At 47.3% G+C, this 18,534-nt stretch overlaps 2 protein-coding genes across 2 annotated transcripts; both read right to left on the reverse strand.

The window, feature by feature from the left end:
• Positions 1 to 2,327: 2,327 nt before the first annotated feature.
• On the reverse strand, positions 2,328 to 6,752 carry Prg3 (proteoglycan 3, pro eosinophil major basic protein 2). Its single transcript, XM_050119413.1, has 5 exons — positions 6,692 to 6,752; positions 5,940 to 6,223; positions 3,658 to 3,789; positions 2,826 to 2,937; positions 2,328 to 2,411 (listed from the first exon to the last, which is right to left on the reverse strand). The coding sequence occupies exons 1-5, from the start codon at positions 6,750 to 6,752 to the stop codon at positions 2,353 to 2,355; spliced, it is 648 nt and encodes a 215-aa protein (XP_049975370.1). The 3' UTR covers positions 2,328 to 2,352.
• Positions 6,753 to 12,950: 6,198 nt separating this feature from the next.
• On the reverse strand, positions 12,951 to 17,087 carry Prg2 (proteoglycan 2, pro eosinophil major basic protein). Its single transcript, XM_050120807.1, has 7 exons — positions 16,904 to 17,087; positions 16,641 to 16,731; positions 15,745 to 15,835; positions 14,935 to 15,239; positions 13,878 to 14,009; positions 13,290 to 13,401; positions 12,951 to 13,114 (listed from the first exon to the last, which is right to left on the reverse strand). Exons 3-7 carry the CDS (start codon positions 15,821 to 15,823, stop codon positions 13,056 to 13,058), a joined length of 687 nt encoding a protein of 228 aa, XP_049976764.1. The 5' UTR covers positions 15,824 to 15,835; positions 16,641 to 16,731; positions 16,904 to 17,087; the 3' UTR covers positions 12,951 to 13,055.
• Between the last annotated feature and the right edge of the window lie 1,447 nt (positions 17,088 to 18,534).

An 18,534-nucleotide genomic window follows, 5' to 3' on the forward strand; every position in this document is an offset into this window, starting at 1 on the left:
ATCCGGTACCTAGACCCACACTGGCCAGGCTCAGGAACAAGTTACAGAGCCGACTTACTGAAGGAATACCGAGGATGTCCTCTCGAGTCTCATGGACACAGCTGTCACTTCCCTCCCCTCCCCCAGATGCCTACCACACCCTGACATCCAATACCCTCCCCTTCTGTGTTCCTCCTCACACCTTGTTCTCAGCGAGTTTCCAGTCAGCCTCCCGGAGATGGTAATTGATAGGGTTCTAGGGACTGCCTTCTCTCAAGATTATTCACCTTTTAGTCAAGAGCTAAGCAAGAGTGGAAGGCTTTGCACAATTGTTCAATTTCTACACAAGGGCAGACTGTGATCCCCTGAAACAGCGCTAGAGAATTGAGGAGCATCTGACTAGCTGGGCATGTCCTAGGGAGGCTTTAGTAGAGAAGGAGCTTGTCTGCCCCCCCCCCCCCACACACACACACCAGTGCCTATGGCTCTGGTCATCAGGGTGTTGGACTCCTCAGTCAGACACCGTTCTCTGTCAGGGAAGGAGGGGAGTTTGGTGTGCCCCTGAAATGTCTTCCCTGGTGCGCTTCTCCTTACCACCTGCAGCAATTCCACTTTCTCTTAAGAAGCATCGAGTTGTCTACTTACTGCAGTGTTCAATGGGGGGGGCCTACATGGCACCCCACTCCTAAGCAGCCCCACCTCTTGACAGGATTCTATGCTGTAATTAGGAGCTGAGGCAACAGTCTCTCTACCGAGACAGACCCTGGGCATCAGTGAGGTGTTTTGGTACCAGAGCTTATCCATCCATGGTCAGAGACCTCCATGTTCAAAGGGCTTATCTCTACTGTTTCTCCACAACCCATTGTCTGGGACCGTGCCCATCCCTGTTCTGTTCCCTCAAATCCAGTAAACTTAGAGATAGAATTTGTGGGATACTAGTATTTTTGTGCCTCAAGCCATTTTGCATCAGATGCATATACAAACATAAACCTGTACACAGTCAAACACTGACACCCCTACATACCTATGACTAAAGACACAGGTAAATATGCATGTGTATGTGCAGAGACTCAGGTACATACAGGCATAAAGTTACACAGGCAAACACATCCATAGACAAGTTTTCATAAATACGCAGAGAGGTGCAAAAGCGTGCACATAACACACTAGTACAAACACATACATTCACACACTCACACGCACCTGTGTAGGCTCACACACAGATATGCACATCTATGCATACACAAAAATACAAGTGTGCACCTTTACAGGCACATGTACAAAAATTGTGCATAAGCACACACGCAATTTGAGGTTCTCTCTATATCCTTCAATACCCAGTCTCAACTCTGAACTTCCTGTTCTGTCAACTCTAAACCCTTTCTGCAAAATCCTTGCTAGCCCAGGGTCCTCACTGGCCTAAAGCTAAAGGCAACAATGATATTCCCTCTGTTATGCCAGGTTTGAGAACAGGAAGTGAAGGATTTCTGAGGCCTAAGAAAATAGACCTAAGGGTGGCGTCTGCGCTGCTGCCAGTCTCCTGCCTTTGGCTTCCGAGTGGAGGACAGATCCCTTCAGAATCATGGCCTCTCTACAGAAAGGGTGGGTGATGAAGGAGAGGGCTGCATCTCTCGGGACAGCCAAAGGGGCCTGGGAGAATGAGTAATGGAAGCGGTTGCTAGATAACAGAAAACACCACACTAGAGGAACGGACCTCTTTCTCCAACAGAGGGTTTTATCCCATACCCCCAGGGTGTGTCCCCCACATCCAATCTCATTATTGCATACCAGATCTTGAGAAAGCCCCATCTCTTCCATTGTGGAAAGCCACTCAACTACCCCTCATAATGAGACCAAGCAAAGGCAGGACCAGCCTCCCACCAGAGAGATCTTTGCTCCCCTCTCAGGGTAGAAAGGTGAATCAGAGCCCAGTGAAGAACTGCAGAGAACATTGCTCAGCTTCCGGGTGACTCGGTGCGGCCACCCCAAGCCCCAAGCTCTGTCTCTGACCCCCCCCCACACACACACACCTGCAGCAGGCTGCCTAGCCCCACATCTTGCACTTCCAGGGTTTTTCCAACAAGCAGGAGTCTCCCAGAAAGGGCAATGAGGAAACAAGACTTGTTGTGAGTGGTGGCGCATGCCTTTAATCCTAGCAGAGGCAGGCAGATCTCTGTGAGTTTGAGGCCAGCTAAGTCTACAAAGTGAGTTCCAGGAAGAGAAAAAAAAAAAAAAAACAAGACTTAGAGAATGCAGGGGGAAACTGACTTTATGACCAGGAGAGGCAGGAGACAGAACTGAATGCCAGAGGCTGGGACACCAGCAGCCAGGGCTGTGGAGACAGGAGGTTCCGAGGTAGGGTCTTCCTCCAGCTTAGAAGAAACAGACGAAAGGCAGGCGAGTCTTGCAGGAAGCTCTTTGCCAAAGGCCCCCTGCAGCAGAGAACACAGTGAATCACATCCCTCTTGCTCTAGCATGCATTCAGCCACTGCACTAAAGTGGTGTCCCCCACATCTGCAATCAGAAGCTTGCTTTTTGTCTCAGCCATCACCAGTGCCTACATCCACTCCTTATATTCACATCTGCCGCACTTAAGTCATTCCAGTTTGTCCACGGGGAATCAGAGACAGTACAGGGTTCTCAGAAACCTCCACAAGCTACCCCGCTATCCCATCATCTGGTCTTGCCCTGAGAAGTCTGTGTACCTCAGTTCTCCCCACAGACCAAGTCTGAGTTCTCCACGTAGTCAGTAGGTTTGAAGAGTTATGTCCAGGTAGCTCAAAGCAACAACAGCTAAAATTCTACTCTATCAATGCATCTCCTTGTCTGGAGCCTGTTCCTCTCACCTGTGGTGTACAGAGTCACACAGTGTCCCCCCCCATTCCCAGGCTGCCCTGGGGCCCAGTTTCCAAAATCCCAACAGCTCCCATCAGTCCACCGAAACTTCTTCCAGAAGAACTAGAAAAGAGAGAAAGTGGATCAGAGAACCGAAGAAGGCAGGAAGATCCAAGCCACTGCTGACCCCCTTCATTGCCTGCCTGGAAAGAAGCCGAATGCTCTCGTCACCCACCTCTCAGCGTTTGCATGGGATGCAATGGAAAAATAACCATTGCTCCCAGACACCATACAGGGCAGGTTTCCCCAACTGTACAGATCTGATTGACATGCAGACTCAGATTCCGGAGATCAGGCATGGGGCCTATTATTCTACATCTCTAGCAAGCTACCAAGTGATGATGCTGAATCCTTTCCTTCTTCTTTATGTCCCTGTCACCAGAAGTAAGTAGTCCTCTCTGCCACACACTCCCACCATGACATACTGTGTGTCAAGTCCAATCCAACACTTTCAAGTGAGTGTAAGCTGAAGCCTCTGAAACTATGTCAAGATAAGCCTTTCTTCCTTTTAAGTTGATTCTCTCAAGCATTTTGTCGCAGTGACAGCAATTGATAACAATTGCCAATTTTCTTGGTGTAAATTTCCCATGGTTAATTTTGAGCACAAACCTGAAGTTGCTGAATAGAATTAGTGAGAGGTGTGGGTAATCAATTCTCCCAAGACAGTGCAAGGCAACTCCAGCATCCTTTGCCTATCATTTAAAGGACACCTTAACTGTGGAGTCAGTGAATGAGCCCTCAAGACAGTCCAAGCTTTCTATACTGAGTTGGGCCCTAACTTACCCAGCCCTTGAGAATGCCTCCAATCCAGATGTGAGACTGGTTGATCTTCCTGGCCAGGCACTGAATTTGGAAGTTGAAACTGTAGCTGTGGATGGAAGCAAGGTTACCTCGGTAGCATCTCCTGCAGACGCACTGCAGAGGGGAGAAATGGGATAGCGAATTCACTCTCTTTTGCCTCAAGATCCTGAATCACCAAGAAAGATCCCTACAACTACTCATAGATTCAACATAGGAACCCACTTGCTTCCCTCAATCCTATATTTTGCTCCTTTGCCAGTGGTCAGGAAATCCTTATAGGAAATAGTAATCCTAATATAATTATAGCCACCACTTACAGACTGTTCCACATGATAATTCAAAAACATAATTTCGTCTGGCCTCCATTACAATTAAAAAGCACCGGTACCATACAATCAGCCTTCCATAGCTGTGGATTTCTTGCCCACATAGTCAACCAACCATACATTGAAAATGTATGTTTGCATGTGGGGCTCTGGGAGTATTGCATGCATGTGCATGCGAGTGTGGATTGCACATGCGGAAGCCAGAGTAGGACATCAGGTGGGGTGTCCTCTGTCACTTTCTGCCTTACTGTCTTGAGCAGGGACTCTCTCTGAAGCAGTATACAGGATAGACTGCCTGGTCAGTGAGCTCCTAGGATCTGCCTGGCTCTGCCCCCTAGTGCTAAAGTTGCAGGCATGCACTGCCATATCCAGATTTTCCCATGGGCTCTGGATATTTGAACTCAAGCCTTCATGCTTGCAGAACAAGCTCACTTTACCCACAGAGCCACCTCCTCAGCCCCTGAAAAAGGTATATTTTTAGTTATGCTTACACTGAGCAATACTCTTTCCTTTGACATTAGTCCCCAAATAATAAAGTATAATATCTATTCTCATGGTGTTTATACCACAGTATTAGAAATAATCTAGAGATGGTTTAAAAAACACATGAGGGGTAGTGAGAGAGCTCGGTGAGTGGCAAATGAATTTGATACCAGATCCCGCATGGAGGAAAGAGAACACAGTCTTCTGACCTACATGTATGTGTCATAGTTTGTGCACCCCCCACAAATACACAATAAATAAACACACATAAAAGTTTAAAATACAGGAGAATGGGCAAGGATTATATGCAAACACCATGCCATTTCTCTGTAAGCACCTTGAACATAGACATTGGTGTCCATTTGGAGGGTCCTAAGACCGACGTCCCATGGAGACTAAGGGGCAGCTATATATCTTTATTTGGAAGAGCCTGATCTCTGAAAGGTAAAGAAAGTCACCCACAAAACAACCAATTGTCAATCAAGGGAGGGAGTGTTGTTTTAGCACAGTGGTTTCTTTTCTTCGTTAGGGGTAAGATTGCTCTTTTAAAATTCATCCGGCGCGGTTGTCAGATCTTGAGACTCCCTAGTTAGCATGCATGTGCATGCACACACACAGTTAGACACGCACACACGGCAGATCTGAGTGAGGTACAGAAGGGTATGTCTGTCATTTTGACTCTTCCCTATTATAGGAGATCTTTTTTAATGCTCTATCTGGTATTAATACAATATTCTATTTACCCTGAGACTCTCATACATGCATATAATGTGTTTTGATCATATTCATTTCCCCACTCCCTCCTCTAGCTCCTCCTGAACCACACACAAACATCTTCTTTCCAACCTCATAGCCTCTCTTTAGTAAATATACGACCCACTGAGACTAATTAATGGCTACCTCTACATGCATGGCCATAGTCAACCTACCAATGACCATACCCTAACGAAAACTGACTTTCTCTGCCTTAGCAGTCATCAATTGCCAATAACTCGCCACCTAGGGGTGGTGCTTGTGGACCCCTGCACACCCACAATGGAATGTTGACTGGCTTGATCCTGTCTTGCACAGGCGATCGAAACTGTTCTGGGCTCACAAATGCAACATCTCGGTCCTGTCTAGAAGAAACTGCTTCACTTCACCCCAATCCCCACCCCCAACATCTTTCTCTTACACATTTTCCACCTCCTCTTCCATGAAATGCAAATATCTCCCTCACCAAAGTGTTCTACTGCAGATCATTGGTTCTAAAGTTGCAGTCCTCAGACCAAAATGATCTTTATTCCCAGAGACACCCCCCCTCCTGATTCAAAGACTGTGAAGATGGAGCTGTAATTCCTATATCTTAACAAGACCACCAGGCAATCCTGCAGCTTTCTAAGTGAATACAGAACAAGTTTTAATACCGTGCCTTTCCCTCCCCTTGACCTTTAACCATGTCTTCTTATCACTTACCTGAGCTTTATCAAAAGTCTTGGGAGTCCTCACCAGCACATAGCGACAGCTCTTGCACCCAGGAGTTCCCTGAAAATGAGCTACGTCCTCTTTTCTGGGACATGTTGAGTCCGACTCCTCATCCTCAAAGATGTCTTGATGTTTGGAACCCTCAGTCTCCTTTTCCTCTGTCCACATTGTCTCTGGGGTCAAAGTCAAATCTCTTCCCTGATCCCTTGAACCATCTGCATCCTGCCACAGGTCTGGCTCTCTCTTTGGGCTCTCCTGATGGTGGCGAGTGGTCTCTAGGAAGAAGATGGTAACGTGCCATCACATCAGAGTCCCTCTTCCTCCAGCACCTCGGACAGCTCTAACTGTCCACTTTAGCTTTGAGTCCTAATCTGGAGCCACACACTAAAAAGGAACTTCCTCTAGATTGGGCAAAAAGAGATGTCTCGCACCAGATTCATAGATGGACAATAGCCTGAACTCTGACTGATGGTCACCACAGGTATGTATATGGGTGGGAAGACCTTGTGTGAGAAGCCTGAAATGATCACTGGCCCTTTATCTTAAAATATAGGTGCTTTGGTTTTGTTTGTTTCCTTCTGAAGGAACCAGTTCTGGGTCTGGGAGATAGCTAACCAGAGATGCGTGAACAACATAAAAGAACACTCTGTGACCCTGGCCCTATGGCAACAGCAACAACAACCAAAAGGGTGGGAGAGAGGGGAAGGGAGAATGATCAGTGGGAATAAAAGGGAAGGACTTACCCAGATAAGAAGCAGAAACTGTCCCCAGCAGGAGAAGGGACAGGATCAGGGGCTGTTTCATGTCTACTTGATCTTGCAGTCGAGGCAATTCTGCCTTTGTCCTCACAACTGTCCTGTCTGTGTCAAACACGGCTTCTGGTGCATGACATGATACTTATCATTTAATTGCCCGATTAAAGGGAGAGTAGAGAGCTCCTCTTTCTCCTTTCCCTCTTCTTCCCTGAGCTGAAAAATCTGAAACAGGAGTCGAGGTGGACGGGATGGGCAACTGAGCTGCAGAAACCCCTGCTAAGATCTCCATGGCCATTCTCTAAGACAACACTCTACCCAGATTCCTGACCTGCATGGACAGACCATTCCCGAGTCAGAACTGACTTCACTTATGTGGGGAAAGACGAGGCAATGAAGGCAGTTGTGGTGACCCTAAGAACAGGCTCCCCAGCTGTCTGCTTGGTCATGTCCTTCTGCTGCCTCCCTGATCCTGGCCCAGCACAACACTCACCGGATGGCTCCACACTCAGTGGCTGTGTGTGGCTACTGCTGCACAGCCAGCCTTATACTCTGTTTTTGGGGAAGTTGAAAGGGGCCAGGGTGATTGCTCCAGGCCAGGCTTGGGGATAATGGAACTGATAAAAATTTATTCAGTTTTTTTCACCCCAGACCCTGCTCTCTATTAACATAGCAGAGTCCTGTTGTCTGGGGCTTGCTGCCCTAAGTAGAAGCCCGTCTGCACCAGTTTATTTGAGAGGCATGTATAACACCATGATGTAATTAGTATTAATTAGTGCCCAGCCTGGATTATACCCCTTAATTCAGAAGCAGCTTTCCAAAGTGAGGATTCTAGGAAGTGATTGCAGGTCTCAAGGAGCAGCTAGGAACTGTGGAGGGAAGGAGGAAGAGAGGAGGTAGCCTCAGCACCCCCACGAGGTGCTTCATAGACAGCACACCCCTGATGCCTGCCTTCACCCATCTCCACTGAGTCTGTAGGAGTTCCCTGCTTCACAGATGTAAGCAATAGACTTCAGAGAAGGAAAGTTCACCATTTTTTAAGTCAACTTGGCAAAAACATCATCTGAGAGGAGGGACCTTCAACTGACAAATGCCTTCATAAGATCAGGCTTCAGGCAAGCATTTTTTTAGTGATTGATGGGAGCGGGTCCAGCCTATTATGGGTGCTGCCATCTCTGGGCTGCTGGTCCTGGGTTCTATAAGAAAGCAGGCTGAGCAAACCATGATGAGAAAGCCAGGAAGCAACACCCTCCGTGGCCTCTGTATCAGCTTCTTCCTCCAGGTTTCTATCCTGTTTGAGTTCCTGCCCTAACTGCTTTTGCTGATGAACAGTTATATAGAAGTGTGCAGTTTCCTCTCTGAGTTGCTTTGGATGATCGTGTTCCATCATAACAATAAAAACCCTAACTAAGACTCATAAGAAATCAAGGAGGAGGGATTTCTAAGTCCTAAATATTCTCACATTCTCTCTCTCTCTCTCCATCCCTTCCACTCTTCCCTCCCTCCTTTCCTCCTCACAAACCAGGACCTTTGTGGTTTCCATCTTCAATATGTATGTGGTTTCTTCTGTACTATGCACCTGCATCAAGCTTCTCAACATTTATCTTCTCAATATGTAGGACCATGTATTAGTTTTGGGGGCTGCCCTCTGCATTATCTAAAGTTTTTTTTTGTTTTTTTTTTGTTTTTTTTTTGTCATGATTCTTTGCCTGTGTCTATATTCTTTTTTTTTCTTTCTTTATTTATTTATTTATTAAATATTTCAGTCTCTTCCCCACCTCCGCCTCCCCTTTCCCTCCCCCTCCCCCAATCCGTTCCCCCTCCCTCTTCAGCCCAAAGAGCAATCAGGGCTCTCCGTCCCTTGGGAAGTCCGAGGAAAACCCTCCTCCATCCAGGTCTCGTAAGGTGAGCATCCAAACTGCCTAGGCTCCCACAAAGCCACTACATGCAGTAGGAACAAAGACCCATTGCCACTGTTCTTGATGTCTCAGTAGTCCTCATTGTCCGCTATGTTCAGTGAGACCGGTTTTAACCCAGGCTTTTTCAGACCCAGGTCAGCTGGCCTTGGTGAGTTCCCGATAGAGCATCTCCATTGTCTCAGTGTGTGGGTGCACCCCTCGCGGTCCTGAGTTCCTTGCTCATGTTCGCTCTCCTTCTGCTCCTGATTTGGACTATCTAAAGTTTAATAGCACTATTTGTCTGTATCCTTAAGATGTCTGATGTCACACACACACACACACACACACACACACACCGAGTAGACAGCCATCAAAACCATTTCCACATGTTTCATTTCCTAATGTCCTCCGGATCATTTAGAGACCACTGGCCTAGACGACATCATTTCATCCCAACCTCTAAACGCAACTCCAGGACTGGCAAAGAAGCAGGAACTGGGATGAAAACCCTCATGTTAGGTCTTCCGGTCAACATGGAGACCACATTGCCCTCCCCACCCTCACTGTCTACCTCCTACCAGCCCTCTGGCACTAACAGGGTTAGGAGTATGATCAAGCAATGAAACGCTCATCTCAGACCACAAATTTAAGAAGACACTAAAAATTCAATATTAAGCATAAGTAATATTTTAATGCAAACTTTTTTGAAATCAAATTAAATGCAAATATTTTCACAATGACTAATTTTATTTAAATAACCAAGCTCCAGTTCATTCACTGTTGCCCAAAGAGAAAAGAGTGAGTGTGTAGACCTGGCTTTGCCGCATCTTTCTGCCAAGAGCTTGTGGGTTGTTGGAAGTGAGGTTGATGAAGTTTGGAGGTGTTCTATTGGATAGTGCATACTTGCTATGTGTACACTGGCCCACACGTCCAAAGAAGCAGACACAAATCATCTAGAGGCCAAGATGGGCTACGCATGCCTTGACTTCCTCTGCTCTCCCAAGGGAGCTACAATTTAGAGAAGAAGCTGAGAGGCCATTTCCTGGCCTGATTTCAGAGTAACGGTCTCGGCCCTTATCTCTCCACCTGACAGACCAGACTGTTCACTTATCTACCTGACAGTGGGAAGGTTGGCCAATTCCAGGACCTCTAAAACTTGGTCTATAAGTTTCAAGTTTGAGATTGCTCCAGTGAGAAAAGGAGAAGCAGACACCCTTCCCTATTGCTCTTCTTCACCGTGGGGCCTGTGACAGAGGTGGCAATTCACCGGATGGCTGGGATGAGTCCCGGGGTTGCTCTTCTCATGAGCCAGCAGCACCATAAGTTCTGCAGGCATTGTTTCTCTTTACACATCTCCATGTGCTTGAAGGAGTTGCCCGAGATCCCATGGCTGGTCAGGCGCCAGCCGAAACTCAGGGTTTTGTGCCCCTTACGCACCCCATCTTGCCCTTCCTCTTGGATTTCTATCTTCTCCAATCCCGTTTTCCTTGCATACAAGTCCTGGAGATAAAAAGGCATTCCACTGACTTCAATAACCTTGCCAATAGCCAATGCTGCTATGAACATAGTTGAGCACATGTCCTTCTGGTATGATTGAGCATCTTTTGGGTGTATACCCAAAAGTGGTATTGCTGGATCTTGAGGTAGGTTGTTTCCTAATTTTCTGAGAAATTGCCATACTGATTTCCAAAACGGTTGTACCAGTTTGCACTCCCACCAGCACTGCAGGGGTGTTCCCTTTACCCCACATCCTCTCCAGCATAAACTGTCATCAGTGTTTTTGATATTAACTATTCTTACAGGTGTAAGATGGAATCTCGGAGTTGCTTTGGTTTGCATTTCTCTGATGGCTAGGGATGTTGAACATTTCCTTAAGTGTCTTTCAGTCATTCTAGATTCATCTGTTTCCACCCCTGCTTTATGTGGTGCCAGGGGAAGAACCCAGGGCTTCATACATGCCAGGCAAGCACCGAACCAACCATGCTCATCCCCAGACTCACTTCACTTTTAAAAAGTTTTATGTAATAATAATAAATCCGTTTTTCATGTAGATTTCTAGATACTCATCTTGTACTAAAACTCAGCCCAACCCCATTTTACCAAAAGGATGATTCTCATCATCAGTGTGAGAAGGAATGAAATCTTCAGATCAGAGCAGTGTTTAGGAGCTCAGCCTCCTGAGCCTTACTCACTGATGAGGACACCTGGAGTATTTGTGAGTGAGCTGGGCAGGAAAACTATAGTCATTGCACCTGTACAAGCACGTCCAAAGCTATGTAGAGAACTAGTAAACCACCTTGGAGCCTCCGCCTGCTTTTTCCTTGGCATCCTTTAAAAAGACTTTGATGGAGCAGGTGCCACAAACTCCGCTAAGAGAGCCGTCTCTGAGAAGCAAGACCAAAAAGTCTACCTGACTCTCAGCCTGGAGCCCAGAGTATAGCAATGCTTAGCGGTGGTGGTGGGGAGTACCGTGTCTTATTCCTGCAGTTTTTAATACATTCATGTGTGTCAGAGCTGGAAGCCTGCTCAGGGCTTCACATGTGCTAGGCAGCTGCTCTACCACAGACTGATGGTCCCAGCCCCTCCTAATCTTTATTATTAAGAGTCAAACAAGAACAGTGACAGCAGAAGATGTCATCCCTGAGGACTTGTGGTACCTCAGCTGTATCCTCCCAGCACCCACCACAGAGCCAAACACATAGACTTTCTGAAGCTGACTGTACATAAAACTAACAGCAGACAACACAGTGGTTGCATGAACCAAAATGTGGCTCTGTCTCCTTTTCAGCTTATAGAGTAGCTAACATTGAGCAAATGGTTCTCCTTCTCTGAGTCATTCAGAAGCTCACACATCTCCGTTTGCTATCCCAGGACCCTGGACCCATCATCAAGAGTTGGGAAATCCCTGAAAGAAAAGGGCTCAGGCCCTAGAACCCTTGTATCCTGCTTAGCTCCCTGGTGATATCAAAGCTGTCCTTCCCCGTCTTTAACCGGGCTTCTTTGCCTCCAGATGAGCTGAGTTCTATGCCCCAAGGTGAAGTCAAGAGGGAAGGCGGTCACTCAAGACTTACAGGCATGGAAACAATACAGGAGCAGCAGGCTTTGGAGCTGAGAAAGTCAAATCTCTGCCTTGGAAACAGCCAGCTGTTCTGTCTTGAGCAAGTCTTTCATCCATGTATAACTTCTCTGAACCTGTTTCTGCATGGCAGAGATAATGATACTGCTGGCGTAGTGCGATCAATGCAAGGCATTTGCCACAGCAGGTGAGGGCCCAATCATTGGTTACAACCAGCACGTGCTCATGTGCTCGCGCTCTCTCTCTCTCTCTCTCTCTCTCTCTCTCTCTCTCTCTCTCTCTCTCTCTCTCTCTCTCTCTCTCTCTGTCTCTCTCTCTCTCTGTCTCTCTCTGTCTCTCTGTCTCTCTCCCTCTCTCTCTCTCTCTCTCTCACACACACACACACCACACACTGTGTCTTAGATTCCCAGACCTTATTGAAAGTTTGACTCATAATAATGAGTTTAATACGGGGTTTTCTCAAAAAACGGAGCCTGAGACAAGGATTTGAGTCCACATCCTAGAGTTAACTTGGGGAAGTGCAGAAACCTTGCTAGAGGAAGAGAGGATTCATCTGGGGAGAGGCACGCAGCCAACAAAATACCTGCTGTAATGCCAGCCACCTTAATGGGTAACAGAAATGGTGCCTAGTACATGCTATGTGTTTGTTCCACTTGATAGGCCTAATGGTGACTATTGAGTGTCAACCGGCTCTCTGGTTACCTAGGAGACCAGCCTCTGAACAAGTCTGGGAAGGAGTATCTTGATTGGGTCAATTGAGATGTAAAGACCCACCATTGCCTGGGTTTGGATCCTGGGTTGCATTTAGAAGAAGCTAGCTGCAGCTGAGCATTTGTCCCACTACTTCCTAACTATGGATACAATGTAACCACCCTCCTGGAGCCTGGCTACCAGGACTTCCCTGCCATAGTAGACAGTACCCTTGACCTATGAACTCAAGTAAACTGTCTCCTGGACTCAGATATTTTGTTACAGCAACAGGGAAAGCCACTAATACAATAGGAAAGAAGAGCCGGTGTGGGCGAGAGTTCATTCAAAACCGTCACATGTCTGGAAGCTGTTGGCGGGGTCCTGGCAGTACCCGATACACAGATGCTGTGTCACTGGGTCTTCCACGGGCTCTTTAGAGCCACCTGCACACATTTCCCTACTGTCAGAATGCTTCATGCACCCCCACTGCACCATCCTATTTGACAGGCAGGATGAGATGATAAAACAGAAAGCTCAAAATAAGACCCAGCTACCAACAATCACAAGAGAGCAGGAGTCTGGTTCAGTAAAGCCGTTTTATTGTAGGTAGGAGAAAGAAGGGGGCACCTGGCAGGAAAAGAGAGGCAGTTGCCCAGAAGAGCATGGATTTGAACTCCTGGCTGGGACCAGCTCAATACGAACAGATGAAGGGACGTCTCTTGATACACAAAGATCGACGCCAGTGGCCTCCTGTGAAGGGAGAAGGGGAAAACTTCAGTCCTGTGTCTACCCTCACATGACACCAGGAAGCTCGGAGTTCCCACCAGCCCTACACCTCACCTAGAAAGCCTCTCCCTGAGTGACCAGGCTCACTTCCTGGCACTCTTTCTTGAATCCTTCCCTTCCCATAGCCAACCAACCTCACCTCGAGTACACATGGTCACGCATCTGCCAATACCACAGCGGGGCTGGCCAGAAGCCCAATATGCAAAGTTCCAAGAGCTTCCATCAACCCATTGAAGGCGTTTGCAGGGACCCTAGAGAAGGGAAGAGGCCAAGGGTATAGAGGGAAGGAGGGAGGGAGGGAAGGAGAGAGGGAGGGAGGGAGGGAGGGAGGGAGGGAGGGAGGGAGTCAGCACTATCCCTAAGGTCCTTGACCACAGGGCCATAATGGAGACTGACTAGCTGAAGTATTGGCCCATAGGGATCGCTCTGCCTCTCTATGACATGATCATACATCCTTACATCATGAACAAGAAATGGCGCCGGGGAAAGCAGGTGCAACCTAGAGGTCAGGAAACAGCACCCTGATCACAAAGATAGAGAGGCTGGGAGGAACTTGGACTCAAACCTGACTCTAAAGCCTTGGTGGCACCTCAGTGTCTTGTGTGAGTGGCCTTCTATCCCCAGCTCTTTGGGGGACAGTAAAGGGGGAATACAGACAAAGCTGTAGAAAGGTTGATACTGGATGGGGTGAAGAGATGCTCCCATTTAATTCTGGTACCCCTCTTACCAAGCCTCTGATCCTGCCTCCAATCCAGACTTGAGCCTGGTTGAGTGCCCTGAGAGAGGCCTGGATTTGGAAGTTGATGCTGAAGCTGTGGATGGAGGCAAGGTTGCCCCGGTAGCATCTCCGACAAACTGTCTGCAGAACAAAACAAAAGAGGAAGAAAGGAAGGTCCTTCACCCCTTTGACAGCAGTTCCCATGGTCAGAGCCATGGTCTCTGAGTCTCCAAAATCCATTCCCTTCCTCCCTCCTATTCTCTTTCCCCTCCCTCCATAACCATTAGAAAACAAGCAAGCAGGGGGCTGGAGAGATGGCTCAGAGGTTAAGAGCATTGCCTGCTCTTCCAAAGGTTCTGAGTTCAATTCCCAGCAACCACATGGTGGCCCACAACCATCTGTAATAAGGTCTGGTGCTCTCTTCTAGTCAGCAGACATACACACAGATAGAATATTGTATACATAATAAATAAATATTAAAAAAAAAGAAGCTAGAGCTAATGGGGCAAGCATTGATTTAAATAATATAGTTCCCGGTGATTATTTCGGGGCTGAGCTGCTGAGCAGCCAGGAAGCAACAAGTAGCTCCCTGCAACAGGATTCACTGGCAAAGGCTTTAGTTCTAGCTGCTCTAGAGACTGAGGAGTTTATGTTTAGCTTGGGTAGTATACTAAGAGTCCATCAAAAAATTGATGCAATTGGAAATGTAGCTACTGGGGAGATGGCTCAGTCAGCAGAGTGTATGCTGTGCAAGAATGAGGACGTGAGTGTGGAGCCCAGCATAGAAAAGCCAGGCATGGCCAGGTGCATGAAAAGCCCTGTGCTGTGGAGACAGAAGAGTCTCTGGACCAACCAGCCTTCCCTGTTGGTGAGCNAAAAAAAAAAAAAAAAAAAAAAGAAAACAAGCAAGCAAAGTACACCACATGCTTCCACACGCCCCTCCCCCCACATGCTTCCACACGCCCTCCCACCCCCACCCCACACTCTGCTGGTGTGGACTGCTGTGGGAAATGGAGGCATGTCTCCTGTCTGTCCCTGCTCTCAGCCTCAGTCATAAGCCACTTACCTGAGCACTGTCAAACTTTCGAAACTGCCTCACCAGGAGGAACCGACAGGTCTTACATCCAGGGTTGCCCTTCAGACTGATTGTGTCCTCTTCCTTGGGGCACTGAAAATCCTCATCAGCCATATCCTGGCCTGAGACAGCTCCCTCAACCCCAGAGGTGTCGTCACTTCCAGAACCTTCCTCTTCCTCCAGTGATATTAGCTCCTCTCCAGGAGGACACTCTTCTGCTTCCGGTCTTGAGAGCTCCACATCCCTAGGCAAGTTGTCATCTCCCAAAGGGCTTTTGAAGTCAGAAGTTTCAGGCTCTGGCAAGTAGAAAATTCAAGTGTCCTTCCTTGACACCTTCCCCTATTCTCCCTAGAACTATGGGTATCTCTTACTCCACTCCAAACACCAGTGTGCAAAACCCTGCCTGTAAAGAAAGGAACCCACAGCCACATCTCCATGAGGACACAACCCATTTCACACCACGAGGTCAAGAAGGCTAACCACAGTAGCTTAGAGTCCATTCTTTTTGGGTATGAGTCCCGGATACAGCAACAACTCACTTTATTTCTTTGTGTGTGAAATTGGTATACAATTTCAAAATAAAAAGAAGCCATTGTTACTGCAGACATCATTAGAATTATGTAAAAAGAACAAAATTGGAAATACCACAACAGAATCAAGGCTACAAACATAACAGATGCTCTCGGGAGTCCTGCAGAGTCCCTGCACCCCTAGCGTACAAAGGTTCTGAAATTGGGGGATGATCAGTGATCATGTGATTCCCATCATCTTTACACCAGGAACAAAAGAGGAAGAGCAAACCTGAAGGACCTGATGATTCACTCAGATGAAGAGCAGACGCGCCCCCGACTAGAAGAGCCAGAAGTAGAGCGAATTTCATCTTGGCTTTGTCCTGAAATAGAGAACACAGATGTTTCACACACACACACACGCACACACACACACACACTGCACTGCCAGACCATTTTGGACCCATGAGAGAGGAGTGTGGAAAAAAGAACGCTGGAACTCAGAATGACCCGGAAGAGCTAAGGCTGAGTCCAGTCCATGCTGTTCTGAGGAACTCATTTGTTTTGCTTTGCTTAAGACAAGGTTTCATGTAGCCCAGGCAGCCTGGAACTCAGTATGTGGCTAAGGAGGGCATAGCGTTCCTGGCTATCATGCCTCTGCTGCCCAAGTGCTGAGATTACAGGCTTGCACGATCACACCTGGTTTATGTTTGGTTGGGGGTTGATCCCAATGTTTGCTGCATTGGTGAGCAATCACTCAACGACCTGAGCCCCAGCCCCAGCCCCAAGTCCTTTCTGGACAAAATGAAGCAGATCATAAGGAGCAGCTCAGCCTTGCTTTCCTGTAAGCCTGCAAGCAAGATCAGTGATTGATTGATTGATGATTCCTTTGTTTACATTAATGAGCTTGGCAGCGTCTGCAAAATGAGTGAACGGAGAAGCAACAACTGTTGAGCTTGCTAGGAATGCACAGCGCTTAAATCGTGGGTTCCTTCCCCAAAGCCAGTTGTGCTTTCCCCCATCCTCATCCTGACAGGAGAGTTTGCCTGTTGCTCAGAAGCGATGCTCACTGCACTAGCACCGGCAGAAGCTGAAAGCCCCATGAAAGCCTGCCAGCCTTCCACAGCCCTCTGTGTACATCAGGGTCCTCCCCAGAAGCTGGACATCCCCAGTAGAGAGAACACTTACAGGTCTTCCTGGGTCGTGTCAGGTTTCCAAAGCTGGGTCCCTCTTCAGCCCATCTCACAGCCACATTTATAGGCGCCTTGGAGGAAGTCCCCTGGCCAAAGGAGGGTTTGCCTCAATCAGAGGGAGAGGGTGGGCTGATAAGAGCCCTTTCTTCACTTCTTTGAGGAGTCTACTCCCTCACACGTGGGGGAGGGAAGCCTTGAGTTCTTGGCCTGAGCTAAGACTTCTGACTCTCCCCCCAATTCAAGGCTTCCCCACTTTACCTGAGGCATTGGGGGAGCCTATTCATTGTCTGTTAGAGTTAAAGGCTCACTTTTGACCAGCATCCCTCTCTGTAGACCGTTGTGTTACACAGGAAAGTACTTGTAATGTAGGCACTTTCACAAAGCTGCTTATTGGTTGATTGTACCATCTGAACAACTGGGCTACCCACCCCTGGGATGGCGACTAAAATGTATCACATCTGTTATAGAGACTCTCCTGTAGCTACCCCTGTGCCTCTGAGCCCGAGGAGCTGTGTGTGTACCACACCAGAAAGGGAAGAAAGCAAGGCAGACAGGAAAACATCTGAGGGCTTTGCTCGTGTTTCTCTGTTCGTTGCCTCTGTTTGCTTCTCTGGTTTTTGCTTTTTGTTTTTGACACAGGGTCCTGCTGGCCTGGCTGCCCTGATACTCACTATGTAGGTCAGGCTGGCCTCAATTCTGTGACAATCCTCCTCTCTCAGCTTCTCCAGTACTGAGACCATAGGCCTGTGCTGCCTCCACACCAGCAAGAAGAAAATACTCAGTGTGCGAACACAGCTTTCCAAGAAGAAACCTGGGCAGCTCCTTCCTGTGAGTCTTCATCGAGACCATAGTTAGATGTGTAAAGAATTCAACCAGTCTGGACCTTGGTGGCCTCCATGAGTGAGAAGGGAGGCAGTTATTCCTTTTTGTATTACTCTACATGGCCCTGTGAATTACAGTCTATCTGTGCAAAAATCTGTATTAAAGTTGTTTTTAAAACACATAAGACCTTCTCTGGGAAATTCTGATTAATTAGTTTTTCTAGAGCATTTAATGTGTCCAGACTATGGTGATGAAGATGGGCCTGAAAGTCCCTGAGCTGAGGAACTCAATGAACAGAAATTATTCTCATACAGCCCTCTACTTGCTCTCATAATTGGACCCCTTGGTTGGACAATCTACCGCCTTCATAATTATAAACTTTGCATATTTCAATACTGTGTGTGGAAATATTGGTTTATTTAATCTTTGTGTGCCACATATGCATGCACATATGTTTATATGAGTGCACATGTGTGCATGCTCAAAAAAACAAAACTCAATCCAGAGGTAGGTCCCCTAGTTATACTACAAGCATCCTACCCTCTGAGTCATCTTCCCATCCATAATCCTTAAAAATATCCTTTGGTCCACATATTCACACATGCACACTTGTACACATCCACACGTTCACACATATATCACTCACATTGTTTGTTCATCAGCATCACCAGCATGCCCCCTGCATTCCCAGCACCTGGACATATCTTCTTAACCTGGACACTGAATAATACCCCAGGAGTCATGAAGTCTACAGTCATAGATAGGTCGTGTGTGATGTTTGATAGGTTCTTTTATGACCTATCGAAAGTCTAAAAAAACAGCCAACTTTACTAAACGGTTTGTTCCTTAAGAACAAGAAATGACTTTCCAGGCTCCTGTGATGGAAAGAATCCTACAATGCTCTCTAAAGTCTTCACCCTTCCCACCTCCCAGTGTGTATACTCTACAAAGCCCTTGGGACTATTGATGTGGACTTTCTTCCTGTGGTTGTGTTATATATTCTACGGTAGAATTAATTTTAAGATGGGGATAGTGATGGAATTGTGGCTCAGTGGTGCCCAGCATTC

The sequence above is a fragment of the Alexandromys fortis genome, unplaced genomic scaffold (assembly GCF_014885135.2).
Source record: "Alexandromys fortis isolate MF-2015 unplaced genomic scaffold, M_Fortis_MF-2015_v1.1 scaffold_8_1_9099942, whole genome shotgun sequence".
NCBI classification, from domain to species: Eukaryota; Metazoa; Chordata; class Mammalia; order Rodentia; family Cricetidae; genus Alexandromys; species Alexandromys fortis.